The sequence below is a fragment of the Carcharhinus amblyrhynchos genome, chromosome 6, assembly GCF_965287045.1.
Source record: "Carcharhinus amblyrhynchos chromosome 6, sCarAmb.v2.hapA, whole genome shotgun sequence".
NCBI classification, from domain to species: domain Eukaryota; kingdom Metazoa; phylum Chordata; class Chondrichthyes; order Carcharhiniformes; family Carcharhinidae; genus Carcharhinus; species Carcharhinus amblyrhynchos.
The window spans coordinates 113,802,683-113,825,935 of NC_137329.1; the positions used below are offsets into that span (position 1 = coordinate 113,802,683).

Sequence of the window (23,253 nt, forward strand, 5' to 3'; positions counted from 1 at the left end):
ACTAGGGACCTGGGTTCAATTCCACCTTTGGGTGACTACCTGTGTGGAGTTTGCACGTTCTCCCCTTGTTGAGTGGGTTTCCTTCAGGTGCTCCAGTTTCCTGGAGATGCACAGTTTAGGTGGATTGGCTTTGCTAAGTTGCACCTTAGTGTTGTTTAATGATGAATGGGGTCAATATATGGGGTTAAGGATGTAGGGTGTGGGTGGCATGCTCTGTCAGAGGGTTGGTGCAGACTCAATGGGCCGAAAGGCCTTCTTCTGCACTGTAAGGATTCTATAATTCTATCGATTCTAACCAGAATCTGATGTTGGGTTCACAGATAATTCCTTTCATTACAAAGGCTCTAAAGAGACTGTTAACATTTAAAGAGAAATACAAAAGCACAGAGCCCAACTGAAAGAAACTTTACATACAAAGATCAAACACTTCTAACTTAATTGGAGGGGGTGAGGGGCCGACATTAACCTCGGGCGGGAATTTCCAGCCTCGCTCAATCATGGATCATATCTGATCCACACTGGGCTAGAGAAGGTGACGGTGACTGGAATAACTAACAGAGTACAAATCCTCAAAAAAGCTCACTTAAACTTATCATTCTTTGAATTCAGCTTTCGACAAGATCAACATCTGCTCAGTGATGAATAATCATAACTGTATTTACTTGGCAACAGGGGAAGAAACAAGTTCCTTCCTCCTATCCCGGACTCATTGAAGCTGAGGGAAAGAAGTTTTTTCTTATTATAAACCATTTTGTAATAATCTGCAGGGACCACAGAGGCAAATGGGTCCACTCTTTATTCTGTTGTTACTTTGATTCTCTACTGTGCCTGTCAATCACAAAACCAACCGCAAAGTCAGAAAGAACAGTCTGGGCATATTCATTCAAAGAACAAAGAACAGTACAGCACAGAAACAGGCCCTTCGGCCCTCCAAGCCTGTGCCCTAACTAAACTAAAAAACCTTTTGCCTTTACTCGATCCGTGTCCCTCTATTCCCTCCCTATTCATGTACCCATCCCGATGCGTCTTAAATGTTGCTAATGTGACTGCTTCCAGCGCCTCCTCTGGCAGTAGGTTACAGGCACCCACCACTCTCTGCCTGAAAAACCGTGCATCTCCCTTAAACTTCCCCCCCCCTCACCTTTACCCCGTGCCCCCTTGTAACTGACACTTCCACTCTGGGAAAAAACCTCTGACTATCCACTCCGTCTATGCCTTTTACAATTTTGTAGACCTCCATCAGGTCTCCTCCGTCTTTCCAGGGAAAACAATCCTAGTTTATTCAACCTCTCCTCATATTTAACCCCTTGAGACCGGGCAACATCTTAGCGAACCTTCTTTCACACTCTCTCCAAAGCTTCCACATCCTTCTGACAGTGTGCTGACCAGAACTGCATGCAATACTCCAAATGCGGCCTAACCAAGGTTTCGTATAGCTATAATTTCCCAGTCATTCATTATTGATAGGTTGCACATCCACATAGCTTGCAAATTTGTGATCTTGCACTGAATGGCTGACTGTACTCCAACTGAAACCAAGCTGAGTAGAAGCACCATGAGAGTTGTTCACAGTTAGATCAGGGTTCTCTGTCAAGAATACAGGTGTTGCTGTGGTTGTACTTTGACATTTTGTATTAATTTAAAACACCCACATACGCCGGTAATGGTGAGGTGTCATGCATCGTTTTGCCTGACTGTGTAACTCTCCCACATGCTGTTACGATCTGAAAATCCGCCCCTTGGATGCAAGCATTTAAACGCGGAGTTGACCACGGGTTACTGAAGGTAGGTTACTCAAGCATACATTAGGCCCTGGGTGATAGAAAAGCTGTGAAATCCTCTTTGATGTCCCAGCCTCTCCATTTCTCTGTGGCCTGAGCAACCACTTAGGTTACCAATGATAGCTTTGTCATTGCTCCAGTTCTTCGCAATTATTTTGTCACATAATATACCAAAAATAATCTTTTGTGGTTCAAATGTTCTGTACGTGTGCAGTAGTTCTCTGTTACTTGTCGGATTGCATCTGTGTGAAGTACCTGGGACTTTTTTCTACATTATAGCGTTACAAATACAATAAGTTGTATTTGCAAATCAGTACACTTGCATGAAAATTGCATTAGGGAACTTCTCTCCTTACCAAACGAAAAACATTGGTCTTATCATATAATCCCTACTTTTATCTAAATTATTTGTTAAAAATTATGTAAATTGTTAGAAAGTTGGAATGAGATTAAATGCAAAGAATTGGCTAAAAAAGGAACAATAGGTGTTTAGCTGCACTGAAGACTTGTGCAATGTACATTAGCCTATTGGCAGGGGGAAACCGACAACTTTGTTAAGCATAGTGGAGACTAGCAGTCCAGGCCAGGTACCTAGACCATAGCCATACCCAATTGCAAAGCAAGAGCTTCCCAAAAGAATCAAGTGATTGTACAGAAGAAAGCAGCACAAGTCTGTCTGTGTCAGACTCCATCATTTCTACTCTAAACAAGGAGAACAGTTTCCAAAAGAAAGCTCCAGGTCCTGTGTGGTAATTAATTGCTGAATCTAGCTCACAGCGTTAAAACCTATGGGATGTTGTTTCGGGGTAGCTGTATTTTCAGAGTTTAGGAAAGTAGATAGGTTTGGATTTGATCATACTGTCTGGGAAATCATTATTGTAGTTAATTGTAAATGTTTTTTACTGTTGTCTTTGCTTGCTGTGTGTTTTAATAAATGTTTTGTTATTTGAATAAGTTATAACAAGACTAACTCCTTTCCTCACCAGGATTCACCTCGTTTCTCACATTTTTTTTCCAAATCATTAAAATAAATAGGTAAGAACTGACATTCCAAGTTTCCCTTCTGAGATTTGGGATGCCTTCACACTGAACATCAGCAGGATTCACAACCCAAGCAAATAGTTTTCTGTCTAGATTGAATGATTTGTCTTGTCCAAGCCTGTAATTATGGTCTGTCGTATTCTGCATTGCAATTGCTTGTCTAGCTGCTGCTGTTCCGTGTGTTCAACCTTACCAAGGGCTGAATGTTGTGTCAACAAATTTCTAATTGACAAAGCTACGGTTAGGAGTTCAATATTGTGATGCCAAAATGCAAAGTATGACCAGGAACTTTATCCAGGCAGGCGCTATATGAAACAACATGATGAATTCAGCTATTGTTTCATTCAATGCGTTCAACTTACAACATTCAATGAAAATGAAACAATGGCCGAGCGGTATTATTGCTAGACTAATTATTCCAGAAACTCCAGCTAACGTTCTGGTAGTGACATTACAGGAAGGACGTGACCACACTGGAGTGAATGCAGAGGAGATTCATCAGGATGTTGTCTGGGATGGAACATTTAAATTATAAAGAAAGGTTGGATAGACTTGGGTTATTTTCTCTGGAGCAGAGAAGGCTAAGGGGCAACCTGATTGAGGTGCTCAAGATTATGAGGGACATGGACAGGGTGGATAGGGAGCAGCTGTTCCCCTTAGTTGAAGGGTCAGTTACGAGGGGACACAAGTTGAAAGTGAGGGGTGAGATGTTTGGGGGGATTTGAGGAAAAGCTTATTACTCAGAGGGTGGTATGCACTGCCTGGGAGGGTGGTGGAGGTGGGATGCCTCACATCCTTTAAAAAGTACCTGGATGAGTACTTGGCACGCCATGACATTCAAGGCTATGGGCCAAGTGGGATTAGGTGGGCGGGTCAGGGCATTTCAGGTGTTAGTGCAGACTTGATGGGCCGAAGGGCCTCTTCTGTAGGATTCTGTGACTCTGTGATCCTGCTTCTGGGGACCTGGGTTCAAATCCCACCATGGCAGGTGGTGGAATTTGAATTTAATTAAAAAAAATTCAAACTAATAATCTACTGAAGCAGGGAAAAGGTGAATGCATTTTGTACCTGAAGGGAAAGGGTTAATGGATTTTGTACCTAGAATATGTCACAAACATAATCCTTCATCATGACTGATCTTGTCAAGCTTATACTGCTCCTGGCAGTAATATAGGTTATTTGTTCATGTGTTACATGCTTTAACTCTCATTTTTATAAAAACAGATAGTTTAATGCGGCTGTTACTTTGTAGATTTTGTAAATCTTACCTATTTGTGTTAGTAGTTATCGTCACACAGATGGCAGATTACTATACCGGCTTTTAACAGGAAGAGTCCTGCTGGGACACCCACGAGTAGCTTCAAAGACAGGTACTGCTGCAGAAGAGGTTTGAGTCGTGACCGTGCGTCATGAGTGCAGCTGCCAGCAGGACTGTAATTCCTGATGAACTCTGGGCTTGCATCATGACCCAGAAAGGAAGAACTGAAGGTCTGGCAGGAATTGGAACTTTGAATCGTGAATCCTGCTGGAGCTCGTAATGTATAAATGCCCACTTGTGTTTGTGTTCTATGAGAAGTCTGTAGTCCTACTTCTCCCAAAGCTCTTGAATGAACACCAGAACTTTGAAATAAAAACACTGTATTTTGACTCACTAACAGTCTGAGGTATTATTTTACCTACATCAGTACTGTCCATTGTTGATTGTCAGAAAAACCCATTTGGTTCACTAATGCCCTTCAGGGAAGGAAATCTGCTGTCCTTACCAGGTCTGGCCTACATGTGACTCCAGAGCCACAGATGCCTTTGGGCAACTAGGGATGGACACTTAACTGCCCTTGGGCAACCAGGGATGGATAATAAATGTTGGCCAGCCAGCGACCCCCATGTCCCACGAATGAATTTAACAAAACTAGGGATTTACAAAGGATTATATAAGATTTAATTGTGTAGAAACAGGCCATTCAGCCCAATCAGTCCATGCTGGTGTTTATATACTCCACTCACGTCTCCTTCCTTTTTTCCTCATCTTAAACTATAAGGTAATCCTCTATTCTCTCCTCCCTCTTGTGTTTGTCTGCTCTTACCTTCAGTGTACCTCCTCTTCAACTACCTTCTGTGGCCACAACTTCCATACTCTCATCATAGAATCATAGAACCCTACAGTGCAGAAAGAGGCCATCCGGCCCATCGAGTCTGTACCGACCACAATCCCACCCAGGCCCTACCCCCATATCCCTACACATTTTACCCAATAATCCCTCTAACCTATGCATCTCAGGACACTAAGGGGCAATTTTAGCATGGCCAATCAACCTAATCTGCACATCTTTGGACCGCGGGAGGAAACCAGAGCACCTGGAGAAACCCATGAAGACACAAGGGGAATGTGCAAACTCCACACAGACAGTGACACAAGCCAGGAATCGAATTCAGGTCCCTGGTGCTGTGAAGCAGCAGTGCTAACCACTGTGCTACCGTGCCATCAAGTTTTGGGTAGAGATTTCCCATGAACTCTCCACTGGATTTCTTTTAGCTTATCATTTATTGAGAGCCTCTGGTTATTCTCATCCTCACAAGTGGAAACATTCTCTTTCTGTCCATTCTATCAAATACTTTTGGAGTTTTAAGGGCCTTGATCAGGTCTCACCAGCTGTTATCTTTCAAGCCATTAGAGAACCAGCCTGTTCGTCCTTTCCTGATAGGTACACCCTTTATTTTTCTGGTATCGTTCTTGTAAATCTCCTCTTTAGTGCTCCTATTTCACATTGTGGCAACCAGAATGGCGCACAGTGCTCAGAGGAGCCACTGTTCAGTGAGCTGTAACGTTGCCTCATGATACATGTAACTGCTGACAGCATCAGCCGATTGCCTTTTCCATTGACGGGTGATGCCTGTTCCTCTGGCAGTTGAATAGTTCAGTCTGTGATTTAATGAGCAGTGATCACAGCCACCAGCTGGGCCTGGTACGCAGACTCCCATCTCTACAGAATCCTCTTCCACTTAATACAAAACAAAACCTATTTTTAAACAGAATCTCAGCTCTGAATTATTCTTCTATAAGACTTTTCTTGACAGGTTGTGAATGTTCTAATCAGGTTGGTTCTGTCCACCGTTCTGTGTGAAACATTGGGCTGGATTTTATCAAGCCCTGGGGCAGACAGGCTGGGAAGTGAGAAGGCTGGTAAGATGGCGCAGGTAAGGTGGTTGGTGATGTGCAGACCATCGTCCTACCATCATGTCATCATGCCAGCAGTGGGACGGATCATCTGGCCAGAGTCTAAGGGCACAATCTTACCGGCCGTTCACACCCACTGCTGCTGCAAGCGAGGATGGAGAACTTGCCAAATCTTCACTCACTGCAGTGGGAGCAGAAAGGCCTGCTGGTGTGAATGGCCATAAGATTTTGTCCCAAGTGTCTAACTAAAGGCTTCTTCCTGCCTCCACTAGTAGTTAACTAGAGTACTGAGGGCTCTCTGCCAAATGGGGAGACTAGGGTCTGGGAAAGTAGGGGGATTTCACAAGGTACAAAACACCAGGGCCTATGCCTTAGGACTCAAGATTGCTGCTAAACAATAAATATTAATTGGCCATTCAATTTTTTTTTGGGATCTTGCTATTAACAAATTAACTTTTTTCCCCTTAAATAACTGTCATATGAAGTCTGTGATGCTTCTAACGCTAAACTGTGATATAAATGAATGCTTTTTGTTAGATTCACTTATACAGCAAAGATAGAAGAATGAAGAAGTTGCCATACGGTGGGCTACGTAAGCAGTTTGTGGAGCTTTATTAGTTTGGGTGTTGCTCGTTTACAGTCCAGGATGGAAGGATGGAATATCTCCCAAATACCCCTGTTGTAATCATGTGAGACACTACACAGAGATGCATTGGTTTACAATATATAACACCTTTCTTTAGCACTGCAGCCATGATAGGCTGAAGTGACACTTCCCAGCAAAGATCTCCAAGTACTAACAGACAAGGACTCATTCCTGGCAAAAAAAAACCCAACAATGTATATCATTGATCAGAAAATAATAAAGACATGCGCAATATTGAGATAGTAAAACGTCTCACAACACCAGATTAAAGTCCAACAGGATTATTTGGAATCATGAGCTTTCGGAGCGCTGCTCCTTCATTAGGTGATGAAGGAATATCTCAGGTGATGAAGGAGCAGCGCTCCGAAAGCTCGTGATTCCAAATAAACCTGTTGGACTTTAACCTGGTGTTGTGAGACTTCTTATTGCGCCCACCCCAGTCCAACGCTGACACCTCCACATCAATACTGAGGTAAGCAGCAATTTTGTGAGCCACCACTATCTCAGCATTACTTACGCAGAAATACCGCAGCGTTACCCGACCCTGTTAGGTAACTCTTTGGTCTAGTTGTTTGTGATATGCTGACCACCCTACTGGTGGTGGGCCTGAGTGACAGATATTGGTATGGATCAGCTGGGATCCAGGGGCCAGCTCCATCCCCATTGCCTTTCAGCCTCTACTTCCCTCTTCCTTGGGCTATTGGGAATGAAAAAACAGGCAGTATATAATTAGTGAATGGTTATTATAGCAAGGAGAGGGGTCTGGGCACCTTTGGGACACAGCTCCTCCTTTGCTAAAGAATGGTAAGTTTGGTCGAGGGTTAAATGGAGCGGTTGCAGGAAATGAGAAAGGACAGCGGGAGATAAGTCGGGGTGGATGAGGAAGATAAGGGTGGAGAGCAATAAGATGGGGAGGAAGGGGTGCTGGGGAGTGAGGAGGCATGTGGGATAAAGGGGTCAGAAAGAAGGATCAAGGCCCATTATTCCTCTCTTGGTTCCCTACAGGATAATGCTCAGATGCAGCCTCCTTTTTGGGCACCTAATGGTCCATCAATGTGCCCACAATGGCAATGGCACTGCACAATCTTACAGCGACACATCCCCCACCTCCATGCCTGACAAACCATTGATGCGCCTTCATTCTCCAAGATCACTTCCAGCAGTGGCCACTCCTCCCAGTGGTGCTATTGAGCAGCCAGCCTGCTGATTAGCTGACACCTTGCCACGGGGAGAACAACCAGACTTGGCTTGCCAACAAATCAGCACCCTTCCCTCGTGCAATATAAATGGTTTATGATTGTTTGGAATTTGACATTCTTATGTTTCTCTTGACGAGTGCAAGACGCTGAGACGGGACTTTGGTTCACTGCTGCCTCACAGCAGCAGGGACCCAAGTTCCGATTCCAGACTCGGGTCACTGTCTGTGTGGAGTTTGCACATTCCCCTCGTGTCTGTGTGGGTTTCCTCCGGCTGCTCCAGTTTCCTCCCACAGTCTGAAAGACATGTTGGTAAGGTGTATTGACCCAAACAGGCATCGGAATGTGGCAACTAGGGGAATTTCACAGTAACTTCATTGCAGTGTAAATGTAAATCTTACTTGTGACTAATAAATAAACTCTAACTGTAACAAAAAGCTTCAGCAGCGTGTATCTCTTTTCAACAACATAATTAAATGCATAAAATAAATCTAGGAAGCAGGTTTCATTTCCACCTAGTGTCAGCTGTAATCCTAGCCAAAAACCATCAATTATCAACATGCAAATATAGGTCACGTTCTTTCTTCCTTTATATATCGTGTTGACACTCCTTTTAAATAGACAAACAACCCATAGTATTGGATTGGTCTTTTCACTATTTATTAATACCAGTAATTAGTGTGGTTAACAGCAATAGGAATATTTAGACTCCTCATCTCTACTGCAGCACTGAAACATATCCAAAAATAAAACAAAAGGCGATCCAGTGTTGTTGAAATATTGAACTGCGTCTCAAGATCTACGAGTTCAGCTTGTATATCAGCCATTGGTTTAGGCAGCAAATATAAATGAAGTGCCACTGGAGTTGTAAATACACTCCCTTTCAATCAGCAAGTGCACGCAAGCAAAGCCAAACTGTCAAAACTAGACCCATTAAATCAAAGGAAGAGCTTCCATTTACCGTCGAGCATCAGAGCACTGTCAAACACATCGGGCAGCATGGTGGCACAGTGGTTAGCACTGCTGCCTCACAGCACCAGGGACCTGGGTTCGATTCCCAGCTCGGGTCGCTGTCTGTGCAGATCCTGCACGTTCTCCCCATGTCTGCGGAGGTGCTCGTCCCACAGTCCAAAAGGCGTGCTGGTTAGATGCATCAGCCATGCTAAATTCTCCCTCAGTGTACCCAAACAGGCGCCAGAGTGTGGCAACTAGGGGATTTTCACAGTAACTTCATTGGAATGTTAATGTAATCTATTTGTGACTAATAAAATAAACTATGTCAAGTTTTAGGATATAACATAAAAATTCAGTCACCGCTCATTCATATTCCTGGCATATAAATCAGAATATAAGCTAGAGTTCAGTTGGGCACTAAACAAGATGACTTGAGCAATCCCATTAAGAAGGATGATAAGAACGGTTGGGATGGAAATATCGCTGATCGAGTCTGAGTGCTCTTTAAGGTCAGAATTAAAAGGGCCAATGCCTTCCTGTCAGCTGCTCTGAGTTAGTAACTGAACCCTAGAAACTCTTTGTTAAGCCACCATTTCTTCTACGTCAACCACAGCAGAAGCACAGAGCTGGTACCCAAATAGAAGCGGCAGGATTAATAATTGATCAAACTTGTTCCTTCATATCCAACAGATCACACTTTGCTTGGTCGTAGCTGAGGAAAGCACTGTCAATTTTCTAGTTTTATCCCTTCTGTTCTTATTTTAAAAAGTATTCCAAAGCAGAAATGTAAATTTTGCCACAATCACTCAGAGGAACATGCCTAAAAACCATTTGCAATCTTTACAATCTTGCAGCAGGTAAGGGAATGATAGACGATGCAATTTGCTTGCAAACAATGAAAACATCAGACCTTGAAAGCCACTGTCAACCTATCAAACAGTAGATGCACAGTTTACACTGTACCCAACACATGTTAAAACTAAAGTTTATTTATTATTGTCACAAGTAGGCTTACATTAACATTGTAGTGAAATTACTGTGAAAATCCCCTAGATGCCACGCTCTAGCGCCTGTTTGGGTACACTGAGGGAGAATTTAGCCACGGGCAATGCATCTAACCCACACAGCTTTTGGAGGAAACAAAGAACAAAGAACAACACAGCATGGGAAACAGGCCCTTTGGCCCAACGAGCCCATGCCGCCATTTTAACATTGTGAGTGCCCTCTTCTACCTATGGCCTTTGTCTACACCTACTGGGGAAGATTGAGGGAAGGCTAACTTAGGGACAATTTGTCAACACCAATCAGCTTAAGAGCACGTTTTTGGGGTGTGGGAGGAAAGCTGAGTACCCGGAGGAAACTCGCGCAAACACAGGGAGAACGTGCAGACTCCACACAGACAGTGACCCAGGCCGGGGATTGAACCTGGGTCCCACGTTGCTGTGAGGCAGTAGTGCTAACCACTAACATTGTGCTGCCCAGAGCCAAGAACCAGAGATTGCTGGATGAGGACATCTAATTACTCAGCATTATTCTCAGAGGACTTCATCGTAGGGCCTAATTCTAGCTGCCTGTGCTATTGTTGACGGAGACTATTTTTAGTTTTGTTTGTTGAGCTACTTATGTTCATAATTGTAACTGTGATAGAATATCGTTAATAAGATATCAATGATATTCAGTTCTTGAATTAAAAGCAAAATACTGCGATGCTGGAAATCTGAAATGAAAATAGAAAAATGCTGGATAATCTGAATGGGGTGAATTTTCCTCTTCTGTCCGCCACGGGAATTGTGGCAGACCATGGAAAGGTCCGTTGACCTCGGGTGGGATTTTCTGGGCCAGCGTAGCCGGGAAATCCACCCCCCAGCAGGTCTGGCAGTATCTATGGAGACAAACAGACTTAACGTTTCGAGTCCATATGACTCCTTCAGAACTTGAAGTTAACTGAACACTCTGGCAATAGGCTTGTGTGTATTTGACAAGTAATTATAATGAGGCAAAAGAAACAAATGTACTTTTATGGTCTTTGATAAATCAGTGGAGTAGCACTCCCCTTTGAATCCTAATGACTGTCCACCCTCATTGGCTAACATTTCTTACTTGCTCCTCCTCTTATTGTACTATTAAGCTATTTGCATTTGAGGCTTGGGATGGACAGGAAGGAGTGCATTAAAGTGTTTGAACAGATGGTAAAACAGAGCAATTATGCTTCTAAATAAAATGTGAATGAATCTTAAAAGCGCATGTTATTGTCTACTACTACACTTCTGTCAACACTTCTCGCTGCTTCAGAAAAGCAGCCAACATCATCAAGGACCTCACTCACCCCAGACATTCTCTCTTTCACCTTCTTCCATCGGGAAAAAGATACAAAAGTCTGAGATCACATACCAACTGACTCAAGTACAGCTTCTTCCCTACTGCCATCAGACTTTTGAATGAACCTACCTCGCATTAAATTGACCTTTCTTTAAACCCTTGCTATAACTGTAACATTCTACACCCTCAAGTTTCCTTCTCCCCTATGTACTCTATGAGCAGTATGCTTTGTCTGTATAGTGTTCAAGAAATACTTTTCACTGTGTACCAATACATGTGACAACAATAAATCAAATGAAATCAAAGCCAAAACAAAAAGGGCTGGAAGAATACTATCATCAATAAAATTTTTAAATTTGTGCAGTCTATTTTTACAAGTCAAATCATGGTTCAAAGTCATGAACTGCGAGAAGTATTTGTATAGGCCTGACCTTTTAATCACATTTAATAACTCACCCCAAAGCCATAATCAGAGATTTGAAAACCAATTTGTCTGTGGGAAGTCACATTATTGAATAATTGAAAATAGGTTGAAGGTAAAGGGCAAGCAAATGTATTAAAACCCAACAATGTTTTGTGATAACAGTGAATTGTAATTATGTTGGAGATTGTATCCACTAAGGTAAGAATAGGAAAAATGGTAAATTCATTTCTGATGCAACATTTCAAACTCAGCATCTTTATGTTCTATTCCCATTTGCATCAATGATGTCTTATTTGATGAGGATTTATTTTTCAACAGTGCCAAGCCTGCACACCTGCAAATACCATGAAAAAACATTGATGAACCTATCAACAGAGTGTATTGTGGTTGAAGCCATATGTGTTCACAACAGATGCCAAGGAAAGGATTTACACGGCATGCCACCTCGCAGCTGGTAATAGTTATATGATGGCATTGAGATGCCAAGGGCGATATCCACAACTTGTGAAGGATGCTGATCCTAATTCAACAGAATGGCAGCTAGCCACTAGTGAACCTGATACGTGTTTCAGCAAAGCGGCTCTTTAATAGGAGATTGTGCAGGTAGCCATCATATCCCGTGCCTAACAACATTTTAAAATCTTTCTTTGCAATTTGGAGGACTTCTTTGTAAGTTAGCAAGAAATTATGACAATGCTTCCCATTGAGAATGTGTTTTCATTTAAATCAAGGGGGAATAAGTTGTAGATGCTGTAATGAAGATTGTCAGTGCTTGGAATAGCTTCTCTTTGAACAGTCATAGATCACTCTGCAATCGATTGCTATTAACATTTCTAACTGATGGCATCATTGCACAGATGTGTAGCGTAGGGAAATGCAAAAAAAATGCCTTGCAGGCATCCAGAGGGGCGGGTATCGAGCTGGATCATGTTCTACTCAAATGCAGGTAAAACAGGTCACTAGGAAAGCAAATAGAACACTTGTTATAAGAGGAATCGGATATAAAATTGGGGAAGTGTTACCACAGCCCCAGCGAAACTGCATCTTGGCTTTGGTCTTCTTAGTTAAGAGATGATGATAAGTGTATCAGAAGCAACTCAGAGAAGTTTCTTTTGATTGATTCTTGGCAAGAAGGGGCTGCCTTGCGAGGAAAGGTTGAACATGTTGTGCCAATGGAGTTTAGAATATGAGAGGCGACCTTATTGAAATGTACAAAATCCTGAGGCGCCTTGACAGGTCGGATACAGGGAGGATGCTTCCCCTTGTGGGAAAGACTAGAACCACGGGTCTCCCATTTTAGATCAGAGTTTAGATCAGAGTTAAGGAGGAACTTCTTCACTCAAAGAGTGGTGAATCTCTGGAATTCTCTGCCCATTGAAGTGTTGGAGGCTACCTCGCTGAATATATTTAAGTCACGGGTAGATAGGTTTTTGACAGACAGGGGAATTAAGGGTTATGGGGAGAAAGCGGGAAAGTGGGACTGATCCACTTCAGATCAGCCATGATCTTATTGAATGGCGGGGCAGGCTCGAAGGGATAGATGGCCTACTCCTGCTCCTATTTCTTATGTTCTTATTTAAGATGGAGATGAGGAGAATATTTTTCTTCGAGCATTGTTAGTCTGTGGACTTCTCTTCCCCATTGATTCGGGGAGTCAGGGTCATGAATAGTTTTAAGCTGAGTTAGATTGACTCCATTGTCAATCAAGAATCTAAAATAGAGTTAACACCACAATCTGATTAGCCATGATTATATCAAATGGCACAGTAGATTCAAGGGGTCAAATGGTCTACTGCTGCTCCTCGTTCTTGGGTTCTGATATTCTTTATTCCTTCCCCACTATTTATAAGGGACATATTTATGTGAATGTGCTTTGTTTCCGCCCTGAATGTGCTGGTCATTGGGTTGGATCAACTTCATGTTGCTTTTTCAAATGGTGATCCACCAATGTTAAGATCGACCAACTTCATGTTGCTTTTTCAAATGGTGATCCACCAATGTTAAGATCAGAAAGGGGGACTTTACAGGCACCGGCTCCACATTTACTGCAACCAATTATCAATGTTCAATAAACAATTCTAACTGAGGACATTTAAGGAACTGACTTACTTTATACCAAGGATGCAGCAACAATATTTTACATCATTCAGCTAATCATTGTGATACTAGGCATCTCATGGAGCACTTGTTAGATAGTTCTCTCTGTGCCCTTCAGCTCAAAAAACCTTAATGCGTGCATGTACTGTTATATATTGTCCATGGTCAGGACAATAGGACATCTGAAACCTTGCTTCACGGTGGAACAAGCTGTCTACCTCCTTTGCCAATGACATTTGTGGATTGAAAAAGAAGCAACGGAATGACTGAGGAGCTCAATGGATTAGAGTCAAATCAAATGTACAAGCAGATGGTGGCGGAGCGACAGAGTCACTGGACTAGCAATCCAGGGCTCCAGACTAATGTCCCGAGGACAAGGGTTCATGGAATCCCTACAGTGTAGAAAGGCCATTCAGCCCATCAAGTGTGCATTGATCCTCTGACAGAGTATCCTTTTCCTTGGGCCCAGTAACCCCACACATTTCCCATGGCTAATCCATCTGACCCACAAATCATGGGACACTAAGGGGTTACTTAGCGTGGCCAATCCAGCTAGCCTTTGGAATCTTTTAAAATGGTGGAATTTAAATTCAATTCATAAAATCTGGAACTGGAAGAAATGGGGACCATAAAACTATCATCAATTGCTGTTAAAAACCCATCTAGTTCACTAATGCCCTTTAGGGAAGAAAATCTGCTGCCCTTTCCGGGTCTTATCCACATATGACTCCAGACCCACAGTTGAAAGCGATTATTTTAGATTTCTCTTATTTTTGACAGAATACAGACACTGACAGAGCTAACAGTGGGGGGAGGAATGGTAACTTACCCACATGTTAATGCCGTCAGAGATTTAAAACAAGTAACCATGATTTTAAGACATATAAGTTGAGATTTTACATTCATTTCAAAGTATTTTACGTGATTAGCATTTCGGTCAATGCAAGGCACTGAAAGGCATTGTGGAAAAGTTCAATAGTTAAGAGCCAAAGGTGTGGGAAGCCTTAATTAGCAGACTTATACCTGGGAGATAATTATAATTAAATGTTTTAAATCTCTTACTGCATTAACATGTGGGTTAGATCTATCAATGTCTGCATTCTACCTAAAATACAAGAAATCTAAAATAATCACTTCTAGGGGGCAACTCTTAACTAACCTCTGAAGGTGGCACAGTGGTTAACACTGCTGCCTCACAATGCCAGGGACTTGGGTTTGATTCCCAGCTTGGGTCACTGTCTGTGTGGAGTTTGCTCATTCTCCCTGTGTCAGTGTGGGTTTCCTGCAGGTGCTCTGGTTTCATCCCACAGTCCAAAGATGTGCAGTTTAGGTGAATTGACCATGCTAAATTTTCCCTCAATGGAGTGTGGCGACTAGGGGATTTTCAGAGCAACTTCATTGCATTATCAATGTCAGCCTACATGTGACTAATAAATAAATAAACTTTAAGTGGCCTAGCAAGGCCTTTAGTTTAAGTACTAGAATAGAAATTAGGTATTGAAACAGAACAATTAGGTTGAGTTAAAGAGAAAAATAGACAAAGGATAAATAAGCAAATAAATAAAAATAAAAATTTGGCATTAATATCCCGATGAATATTTGCCGCCTGGAGGAATTAGAAGCCCTGATTTAAATTTTCTATTTCTGGGCAAGAGATGGTGATGGAGATTGCATTAACAATTACCAGGAATCGTGTGTCACTAATTACTAGCCCTAACTTTCCACAATGAGTTTAATGGTGAATTAGTGAGTGTACCCTCGTAAGTTCCTAAAAATAACTGTGAGGCAAAGGGATGAGATGCCGTTTGTGTAAAGCAAATGGGGGAATGGCGTAAATTGGCTGGCACATTCTATGTATCCCAACCCATGATGCATCCCTTAATGGCCTGAATGTGCTGGAAAACCTAAACATTAATAGCATGTTATTATTGTAGAGACAGTAATTGTAGGATGCAGAAAGATTAGGCTGAGTCACAGAGCAAAACAGCCAATGGGTAAATAAGAAAACAAATTAAAATAAAAATTTTATATCTTCAAATGAACTATTTGTCATACTATTTATATGAACTATTTTGCCACAATTAAATGCTGCATTAAAAACTTTTACTAGGTAATAGCCACTGGATGCGCCACTGACAAAGCTTGAATAACAATCCACAAATTCCTGATAGTACTTTCTTCCCTGGAAAATCTTACAATATTTACAAGAGAAAGGGAGAGAGAGGGAGCAAGCGAGAGGGAGCAAGTGAGAAAGAGAGAGTGTGAGGGTGAGGGGGGAGAGAGAGAGAAAAGAAGGGGAGAGAGAGCAAGTGAGAGAGAGAGACAGCAAGTGAGAGAGAGAGAGAGCGTGAGAAAGAGAAAGTGCGAGAATGAGAGAGGGAGAGAGACAGACAAAAGAAGGGGAGAGAGAGCAAGAGAGAGAGATGGAGAGTGAGAGAGGGAGAAAAAGAGAGAGCAAGAAAGAGAGAGAGAAAGGGAGAGAGAGCGAGAGAGAGTGAGAGCAAGAGTGAGTGAGAGAGAAAGAAAAACGGAGTGAGCGAGAGCCATTGAGTGAAAGGGAGAAACCGAGAAAAAGAGAGAGTGAGAGAGAGAGCAAGAGAAAGAGAGACAGCACGAAAGGAAGAGAAAGGAAGTGAGAGAGAGCAAGAGAAAGAGAGAGAGAGCGCTAGAGAAAGAGACAGAGCGAGAGAGAGGAAGCGAGAGAGAGGAAAAGTATTTCAACGTGTAGGTTTCACTGCGATCAATCAGCCATAGAAAGTTCAATGGTCTACGTGCCAGAATCATTAGCAAACCTAATTACAAAAAAAAGCTCTTAAACATGCTTGCAATGCCCCAGGTTTGGGGGAATAGATCAAACCACAGCAGATAAATGCAGCAATACAACCATCACGGAACTTAATGACAGGTAATCGCACTTTAACGAGATACAAACAGCTGCTGAAATAGCTGGCTCGCTTAATATGGAATAAGCACTATCTCCGTAATTAACTCCAATGGTAATGGGAAATAACATCGCTTGCCAGATATTGGTGGCTGCCTGGAATAAACTGGAGTAGTGTGAGTGATGGAGACTGTTCCTTCAGTGCTATTTATGTGTTTGTTGAGTTTGAATTGTTGGTCAGATAGTTTCTGAGAAATTGCTCATGTTTCCCACAATCACTTATCTCCATCCACATCACTGAAGTGCGGTGTGTGAAAATACAAAATAGGAAACTATGGTCAGAGTGGCAAGAGTGAAGCAAAACAAACCCACAGAACTGGACAGCAGAGGATATAATAGGTCAAAAACCATCCATTAGCAGAAGAAGGGATAATAAATCACAACCATAATCAAAAAGGATATTATTGGTGACTGAAAACAATGGTTGCGGAGCTCAATTCTATGGCCAGAACAAGAATCAGACCAAGATAATTTAAATGAGAAGGGTAGGGGAGTTGTGACACTGAACTACAAAGAGCATAAGAGAAACAGGGCAGAAAAAATCTTATACAAATGTTAAATAGAGTGATCCCAATACTGCGTGTGGCGGCCATATAGAGAGAGAAATAATGGGAGATTGGATAGAGACACAGAGAGCGGCCTAAACAGTCAATGAGCACAAACACACTATTGAAAGAGAGAATAATTGAAACCCTGGCCATTGTGATGCCATCCATGTTGGAGCAACTTATGGAGAGAATTCCAAGATTAGATCTTCAAAGGGGAAGACTGGAGCCCCTCAAGAGAGAGACAGAGTTTTGGTGTGACTGATTGTCTCACACTGTTTGGCTGTTGAGAAATCCATGGACTCTGACTTGGTTTCATCTGCCATTTTGACTACAGTTTGCCTGTTAATTCACATAGAGCTCATTAATCCTGAATGGTATTGTATAAGACAGAACTTGTAAATTGTTTTAACTTTCTGACCTTGTACAATAAAGTTTATTTTTGTTTGTTTAAGATCTATGGAATCTTGTGATTTATTCTATTAGTAGGTGTTTCAAGTCTCAAACACCATCTACTTCAAAGAAAACATATTCGTTTCCCAGCTGTGTCTTGCCAAAAATTCAGGGGAAATCAAATTTGGTGAGGCATCATAAGAATATGCAAACAATTATCATTCAAAACAGTCAGCAAATGCTAATGATAAAGAATTGAACTGATGATCCAGATGTTTTAATGAAAGTTTACACAACCTTGTATCAAACTGACAAATATGCAATAATATTAAATTGACAGAGGATTGAGGAACAGGAGGCCATTCAGTCCTTTGAACCTCCCTCACTATCCAATAAGATCATAGCCCATCTGGTTGTGGTCACAACTCTACTTTCCAGTCCGTCGCCATCCCATAACCCTGGAATCCTTATCAAAAATCTACCCAATTCTGATTTGAGTCAATTCAACCACTCAACCTCCACTCCTCTCTGGGGAACAAAATTCGAGACTTAAGGATATCCTAATGGAAATAATTTCTCCTCTGGTCCATCTGAAAAGGGAGGCCTCCTATTCTTGAACTGTGTCCCCTAGTTCTAATCTCGTCCACAAACAGAAACATCTCCCTGTTATCCACTCGATAAAAGTCCCTTCAAGATCTCATATGTTTCAATAAGATCAGCTATCCTTCTTCTAAACTCCAATTGGTAAAGCCCCACCCAGCTCTGGTCACCCTATCACAGCAAGGATATTATTAAACTGGAACGAGTGCAGGAAATATTTACTAGGATGCTACTGGGACTTGATGGTTTGAGTAACAAGAAGAGGCTGGATACACTGGGACTATTTTCCCTGGAGCATAGGAGATTTAGGGGTGATCATATAGAGGTCTATAAAATGTTGAGGGAGGTTAGATCAGGTAGATAATCAATATCTTTTCCCAAGGTAGGGGAGTTGAAAACTAGAGGGTGTAGGTTTAAGGTGAGAAGGGAGAAATACAAAAGGGTCCAGAGGAGCAATTTTTTCACACAGAGAGTAGTGAGTGTCTAGAAGGCAGTAGTAAAGGTGGGTACAATTTTGTCTTCTAAAAAGCATTTAGACAGTTATAGGGTAAGATGCCTTTAGAGAGATACGGGCCAAATGGGGGCGATTAGGACTAGCTTAGTGGTACAAATTGGGCAGCATGGACAAGTTGGGCTGAAAGGCCTGTTTCCATGCTGTAAACCTCTTTGACTCCAACCCTTCTTCAAAAGATAACTCGGTCATTTACTTAAAAAAAAGGTCTACCCACTACCTGCCTGTCCATGCCAACTATTTTATGGTATGGGAAGTGTAATATTCAGGTCAATTTCTTTTGGAAATAAGCTCAATCTCCCATGGATATGGCGGGTTGGTCCAATGACTTCTGTGCCCACCTACCAACTGTATCATAGTAACTGAGTCCAGGTGGGTGGGAAGACAATAGGCTAGTGTTTGTATGAAAACATTGAAGATACATGACCAGTATTGTGCGAAACATCTTTGACATAAAACATCTGTACATGCAGCGGTTTAGTTCTGAACTTTATTTGCTAACCACAGTGCCAGCGTGCCACCCATTTCTGATGTTACGGGTATAGGGCCTGGGTGGGATTGTTGTCAGTCGAAGCTTGATGGACCCAATGAACATAAGATCATAAGAAATAGGAGCAGGAGTAGGCCATCTAGCCCTTCGAGCCTGCCCCGCCATTCAATAAGATCATGGCTGATCTGTCGTGGCTCAGTTCCACATTCCCGCCCTCTCCCCATAACCCTTAATCCCCTCGCTTATCAAAAACCTATCAACCCGTGTCTTAAAAATATTGAGTGAGGCAGCCTCCACCACTTCAACGGGCAGAGAATTCCAGAGATTCACCACACTTTGAGTGAAGAAGTTCCTCCTCAACTCTGTTCTAAACCGCCCCCCCTTTATCCTGAGGCTGTGCCCTCTAGTCCTACTGTCCTTTCTGAGCGGGAAGAGCCCCTCCACCTCTATCCTATCCATCCCATTCAGCATCTCATACGTCTCAATGAGATCTCCCCTCATTCTTCTAAACTCTAACGAGTACAAGCCTAGTTTATTCAGCCTCTCCTCGTAGTTCAACCCCCTCAACTCCGGAATCAGCCTAGTAAACCTCCCCTGCACTCCCTCCAAGCCAAAATATCCTTGCGTAAGTGCGGCGACCAAAACTGCACACAGTACTCCAGCTGCAGCCTCACCAGTGCCCTATACAGCTGCAGCAAGACCTCCCTACTTTTATATTCAATCCCCCTCACGTTGAAGGCCAGCATCCCATTCACCTTCCTGACCACTTGCTGTACCTGCAGGCTGGGTTTTTGCAACTCATGCACAAGGATCCCGAGGTCCCTCTGCACCGTCGCATGCTGCAGTTTTTCTCCACGTAAGTAATAATCCTTCCTACCATTATTCCTACCAAAGTGGACAACCTCATATTTGCCAACATTAAATTCCATTTGCCAGTTCCTGGCCCATTCGCCCAGCCTATCTAGATCCTTCTGCAGACTCTCCACACCCTCCGCACAATTTGCCGTTCCACCAATCTTGGTGTCATCAGCAAATTTCGACACCATACACTCGGTTCCCTCCTCCACATCATCTATATAAATGGTGAATAGCTGAGGCCCCAGCACCGATCCCTGGGGCACTCCACTAGTCACCAACCACCAATCCGAATAGCACCCATTGACCCCCACTCTCTGCCTCCTATTTGACAGCCAATCCTCTATCCACGCTAACACCCTACCCCCAACTCCATGCCCCCTGACCTTCTGCAATAACCTCTTGTGAGGCACCTTGTCAAACACCTTCTGAAAATCAAGAAAGACCACATCCACCGGCTCTCCTCTATCCACCGCCCTAGACACATCCTCATAGAACTCCAATAAATTCGTCAGACACGACTTCCCCTTAACGAAACCGTGCTGCGTCTGCTCTACCAAACAATTCTCCTCAAGATGCCTCGCTATTTTCTCCTTGATCACGGATTCTAACATTTTTCCTACAACAGACGTTAAACTAACCGGCCTATAATTCCCCGCCTTTTGCCTGCCACCCTTCTTAAACAACGGCGTAACATTAGCCGTTTTCCAATCTTCCGGCACTTCCCCGGAATCCAGCGACGTTTGGAAAATAATCACCAAGGCATCCACTATCACCTCCGCCATTTCCTTCAGAACCCTTGGATGCATTCCATCCGGTCCTGGGGACTTGTCCACAATCAGTCCCTCCAGTCTGTCGAGCACCGCATCTCCAGTAACAATAATGCCATTCAGGCCCTCCACTCCTACCATCTTTCCATCGCAATGGCCTCCTTCTGCGCTGTAGGGATTCTATGATTCTGTGAAAGTATGTTTATTCACTTTTTCAGACGTGCATTCATTGCAGAAATCCGGCCACTTTGCTCACTACTAACCAGGACCCTTACTCTGATTTTCTTTTAAATCCAGCTTGCAGGTTCAGGTTTCGATGTTTGAATGTTCTATTCCCGGCTCCATTCTTTTGAAATGGGAATATCGGTTGAACATAATGTGGTTTTGCCCCCAACCCTGACACCAACCTACTGAACAAAATAATTATCAAACGATGTGGCCCCGAACCGTCCTTCTGCCATTTACATGCACAGCAGAAGTTATTTAACTCCCATACATGAGAGGGACAAATTTCCTTCTCTGTCTGCCTGGAGTGGGAGAGAAAAGTTTATTATTTATTGATTTTCTTCTCCTGGAACCAACCTTGTATTATGGCTTCCAGACACATTTTGAATTCTCTCGGTAAAAAATGTGCATCCTTTCCCATTCCTTGCAATAGAATGATCTCCCAGTGTCCACGGGTGATGAGGGAAGACCTGTCAATTGCTGGTAGATATTGACACGGTGACACAGTGGTTAGCGCTGCTGCCTCGCAGCTCTAGGGATCCAGGTTCAATTCCAACCTTGGAGTTTGCACATTCTCCCCATCTCTGTCTGGGTTTCCTCCAGGTGCTCCAGTTTCCTCCCACAGTTCAAAGATGTGCAGGTTAGATGAATTGGCCATGCTAAATTGCGCCTCAATGTCAGGGGACCAGCAAAGGTAAATGCATGGGGTTATGGGGATAGGGTCTGGGTGAGATTGTGATCGATGCAGACTCACTGGGCTGAATGACCTTCTTCTGCACAGTAGGGATTCTACGATTCTATGATTTTGCCACTGGACCCAAATGCATCACCTAACAAATGTATTGTTAAAGATTCCAGAGGTGCACAATGTGAAACTGCTTTGTAGCTGCCAGTTTTTTGCTTACACCCAAAATTACTCCTGACGTGAAGATGCCTGCATTGGACTGGGGTAGGCACATTTTGTGAACTCAACTCTTCACTCACCTGATGAAGGGGCACTGCTCCAAAAGCTCATGCTTCCAAATAAACCTGTTGGCTGCTGAGAAATCCATGGACTCTGACTTGGTTTCATCTGCCATTTAGTATGCATGTATGCCATTTAGTGTGGCATGTTTGACTACAGTTTGCCTGTTAATTCACACAGAGCTCATTAATCCTGAATGGTATTGTATAAGATAGAACATGTAAATTGTTTTAACTTTCTGACCTTGTACAATAAAGTTTACTTTTGTTTGTTTATGGAATCTTGTGACTTTATTCTATTAGTTGTGAGACTTCTTACTAAAAATTACCCCAGTAGTCAGCAATCGATAAAGATTTTTTAAAAATTGTGAGTGCTGGCAATAATAGCAACCCTTACGCCCCTTGTCAGCTTTTGAAATATCAGGGCTGGCTCATTATACAGGATTGATTGGAGAGCGCTTACAAAGAGACGGCGCAGACAAAAATGACCCAAATGACAGCCTCCTGTTCTATAACGTGCTGTGGCTCTATTTAACGATAATGCAAAGGGTTCAGGATTTTATTGTCATGGCCAATAACCAAGTGAAAATGTTAAGCAGTAAATGTGCTTTAAAATGGTATTTTGGACTGCTGGATTGTTGCACTTATTAAGCCAATTCTTACCTGTACAGGAATAGTCATCAACTTTAATATAGCCCGTTTTGCAGATACAGATGTAGGATCCGGCACCGTTGACACAGATAGTATTCTCTCGACAGTAGTGTTTATTTTGGGCACACTCATCAATATCTATGGATTGAAACAGTTTAAAAAAACAAGGATCAGTGAGATCAACTCCTCCAACACACTGAAACAATCGGATGACATTTTTGCTTTGACAATTAAAAAAATTGTGTTAGTGTTTTTTTTTTGCGATTCAGCCAAACTATTTCAACCCTTCCCCATTAACAAAGAGAGCAGGACAAAAACCAATAGGTTGTAGAAGTTTGCTACCAATCTCTTTGACCCTCTCTATTAAACGGTCTTTGAAATCCACACAGATTCCACATGTTAAAAGAACAGTAACCAACAGCCACTTTGTGGTTTCTATGAACAGCGCAAACCATTATCGACCGCCATGCCCTCATGCATTGTTAGAGACACACTAACTTTACCACCGAATGGCTCATTAAAGTCAGTCTCACAAAGAAGGTCCAACCTCTGGTCTGTGGGGAATTACCTGCTCTCAGTTTGGGATGATTGGGACATTTGTTTTGGTGGCCCTACCTTATTCAGTGTACAAGAGCCAAGGACAGAATCATACAGTGCAGATCAAGTCTGCACCGAC

At 42.7% G+C, this 23,253-nt stretch overlaps 1 protein-coding gene across 1 annotated transcript in view; it reads right to left on the reverse strand.

The window, feature by feature from the left end:
- The window catches only part of LOC145344551 (protein kinase C-binding protein NELL2-like), a 284,248-nt gene that overhangs the window by 127,076 nt on the left and 133,919 nt on the right, over positions 1-23,253 (reverse strand). Inside the window, exon 13 of the mRNA XM_080191747.1 lies at positions 22,590-22,715. Within this exon, the coding sequence (XP_080047873.1) occupies positions 22,590-22,715 (126 nt within the window). The remainder of the gene's footprint in view (positions 1-22,589; positions 22,716-23,253) is intronic.